The sequence below is a fragment of the Haemaphysalis longicornis genome, unplaced genomic scaffold (genome assembly GCF_048455015.1).
Source record: "Haemaphysalis longicornis isolate Haplotype H1 unplaced genomic scaffold, Haemaphysalis longicornis Haplotype H1 scaffold_4, whole genome shotgun sequence".
NCBI classification, from domain to species: Eukaryota; Metazoa; Arthropoda; class Arachnida; order Ixodida; family Ixodidae; genus Haemaphysalis; species Haemaphysalis longicornis.
This window is the reverse complement of record NW_027526361.1, coordinates 113,585,875-113,588,603: the sequence shown is the minus strand read 5'-3', so window position 1 is coordinate 113,588,603 and position 2,729 is coordinate 113,585,875. Positions and strand designations below refer to the sequence as shown.

General features: G+C 55.1%; 1 protein-coding gene across 1 annotated transcript; it reads right to left on the bottom strand.

Moving 5' to 3' along the window:
• Window positions 1-1,597: 1,597 nt before the first annotated feature.
• Window positions 1,598-2,347, bottom strand: LOC144179939 (uncharacterized). The gene has a single exon (XM_077708355.1). It carries the CDS (start codon window positions 2,345-2,347, stop codon window positions 1,598-1,600), a length of 750 nt encoding a protein of 249 aa, XP_077564481.1.
• Window positions 2,348-2,729: the final 382 nt, after the last annotated feature.

Here is a 2,729-nt window from a genome sequence, read left to right as displayed (position 1 = left end):
GTCACTTGATTGAGCTTTCTGTAATCAACGCAAAATCGCAATGTGCCGTCCTTCTTTTTGACCAGAACGACGGGTGATGCCCACGGACTTCGAGAAGGCTGGATGACATCGTCGCGCAACATCTGCTCCACTTGGCTGCGAATTGCGTCCCGTTCCTTCGCAGAGACACGATAGGGGTTTTGACGAAGCGGCCTCACATTATCATCAACAATGATGCGATGTTTTGTAAGCGGAGTTTGACGCACGCCAGATGTCGAAGAGAAACAGTCCTTGAAGGTCGTCAGCAGCGCGAGGAGGGCTTGTTGTTCACTGAGAGGCAAGCCGGAGTTGACATCGATGATGGCATCGGAGCTGGTTTCACCACGTGCGGCGCCTTGTAACGCAAAGCAGTCTTCGCCATCAGCTATGTCTTCGAAATAGGCAACTGCCGTGCCTTTGGCGACATGTTGGCGTTCATTGCTGAAGTTAGTAAGCAGCAATGCGGCATGGCCATCGGTTACATGCAACACGCCTCGAGCAACTGCGATGCCATGACGGAACAAAAGTTCATCGATTCGCTCTGCTATGCCGTCAACATTGCTAAACATGTCGCAGTGAACTGAAACTAGCATGCATGACCGCGGTGGTATGTTCACGTCCTCGTCGATAACCCGCAACGGCGCTCGGCATGCTGCGAGTTCTGGTGGGCGGTGGCTCGACGAGAATGTAATTAGGCGTTCACCAACGTCGATCACAGCGTTGTATTCTCTTAAAAAGTCCATCCCCAAAATAAGGTCCTTGCAGCACTCCGCGAGGATCACGAAACTGCCGACAAAATCAGCGTTACCAATGGCGATTCTGGCGGTGCACTTCCCTATTGGACTCATTAAATGGCCTCCAGCAGATCGAATCTGAAGTCCACACCACGGCATCTTCACTTTTTTTAACCGATCGGCGAGGGTCTGACTAATTATAGAGTAGTCTGCACCGGTGTCAATAAGAGAAACCACTTCATGTCCATCTATACAAATTACGAGGTCGGCGCTTCCAGCTTCGGCGAAAGACATTCTTGTGGTATCCTTTTCCGTCGGAGACGTCGAGGGGTTTTGAAGGTCTTGCGTAGTTAGGCTACGAGCAACCCTGCCTCCAGAGGTTGCTGCTTTTAGTTTCCCTGCCTAGGGCTTGGGGATCTGCCTCGCAGTATCCCGCCGAAGTTTCGACGGTTAGGGGAGACGTCGTTCGCTGGGGACGGTGAACGTGGTCGACGGTTCGGCGAAAGGTCTCGTCTCGCAGCAAGGTATTCCTCGATAGCAGGGGGTCTTTGTCCAAAGCAAGGGCGTGGAGCCGTGGGAGCGAATCCGGAAAGCCTAATTTCGCGGTACGGACAGCGGCGGTAGATATGGCCTGCTTCGCCACAGTGAAAACACAGCGGCCGGTTGTCATTTGTGCGCCAGACGTCGGACTTCCGTACCTGTCGTCCAGCTGAAGTTTCCATTCGAGGCCTGGGATGCGGGTTGGTGTGCACTCCCTGATGCCAGAAATCGGTCTGGGGAGCCCGTTGAGGTGCTGGAATAGGCGGTACAGGTGGGTGACGACGGACAACCGACACATAGCTTGGTTAGAGCTGCTGCGGCTGGCTCTCCGGAATGGCGAAGGCTTCCCGGATCTCCTGACGCACGATGTCGGCGACAGAAGCATGCGAAGGCTGTGAAGAGCCTATCCCGTGCAGCTGTAGTTCCTCTCTAACTATCGATCGCACGAGCTCACGCAGGGACCTGTCACTGGAGGCCGTCGCTGCAGCAGTAGCGCTTGGAGAACCGCCGGTAACCCGGTCATATTGCCGGTATCTGTCCCGCAGGGCATGCTCGATGGCTGTGGCCTCCTTAATGAAATCCTTCACTGTGCGGGGTGGATTTCGTACGAGGCCGGCGAACAGTTGTTCCTTCACGCCATGCATTAGATGCCGTAGTTTCTTCGGCTCTGACATTTCAGGGTCGGCTCTACGGAAGAGGCGTGCCATGTCCTCTGCAAACATCGCCACCGTCTCGTTCGGTTTTTGGATGCGAGACTCCAAAAGGCGCTGAGCGTGGTCACGGCGATCGCTGCTGGCGAATGACTCCAGCAGCTCCTGGCGAAATTCCTCCCAAGTAGATAACCTCGCTTCGCGGTTCTCGAACCATGTCCTCGCACCATGTTCTAGCGAGTAATACACCTCACGCAGCTTTTGACGAGCGTCCCACTGGTTGAACGATGCGACCCGCTCAAACTGCTCCAGCCAATCCTCGACGTCCTCAAACACCTCACCGTGAAAAATGGCCGGCGTACGTGGCTGTTGGAGAGTTACCTGGCAGGGAAGTGGTTGCGTCATTACTTGGGGTGCTGGCGCTTGACGTCTAGGTGCAGTGAGGTCAAGGTAACCGCACACTGGAGACAGTCCGCGTTGGCGACGACTAGCCCGATGGACAGGTGTGTGGACAGGGTGAGGCCATTCCGGGCTGGCCGAAGGGGTCCTCTGCATGGGGTAGTCGTACCCCGCACCTCCACCAGTGTCGGTACAGCAAATACGCGTTGGGGGTGTTGGTGAGCTTTACTAAAACGCTAATAGAAGAAGCAGCGGAGAAGAACGCTCTTGACCGCGAAGCACTCGAGCTGCCAGAGCAAAACACTGAAGATGATGCGTTCCCGGTAGCGCTCGTTCGTCGTCGTCGTCGCCTCGGCTGGGATGTCACAAATTAAAAGTTCATTCAGAT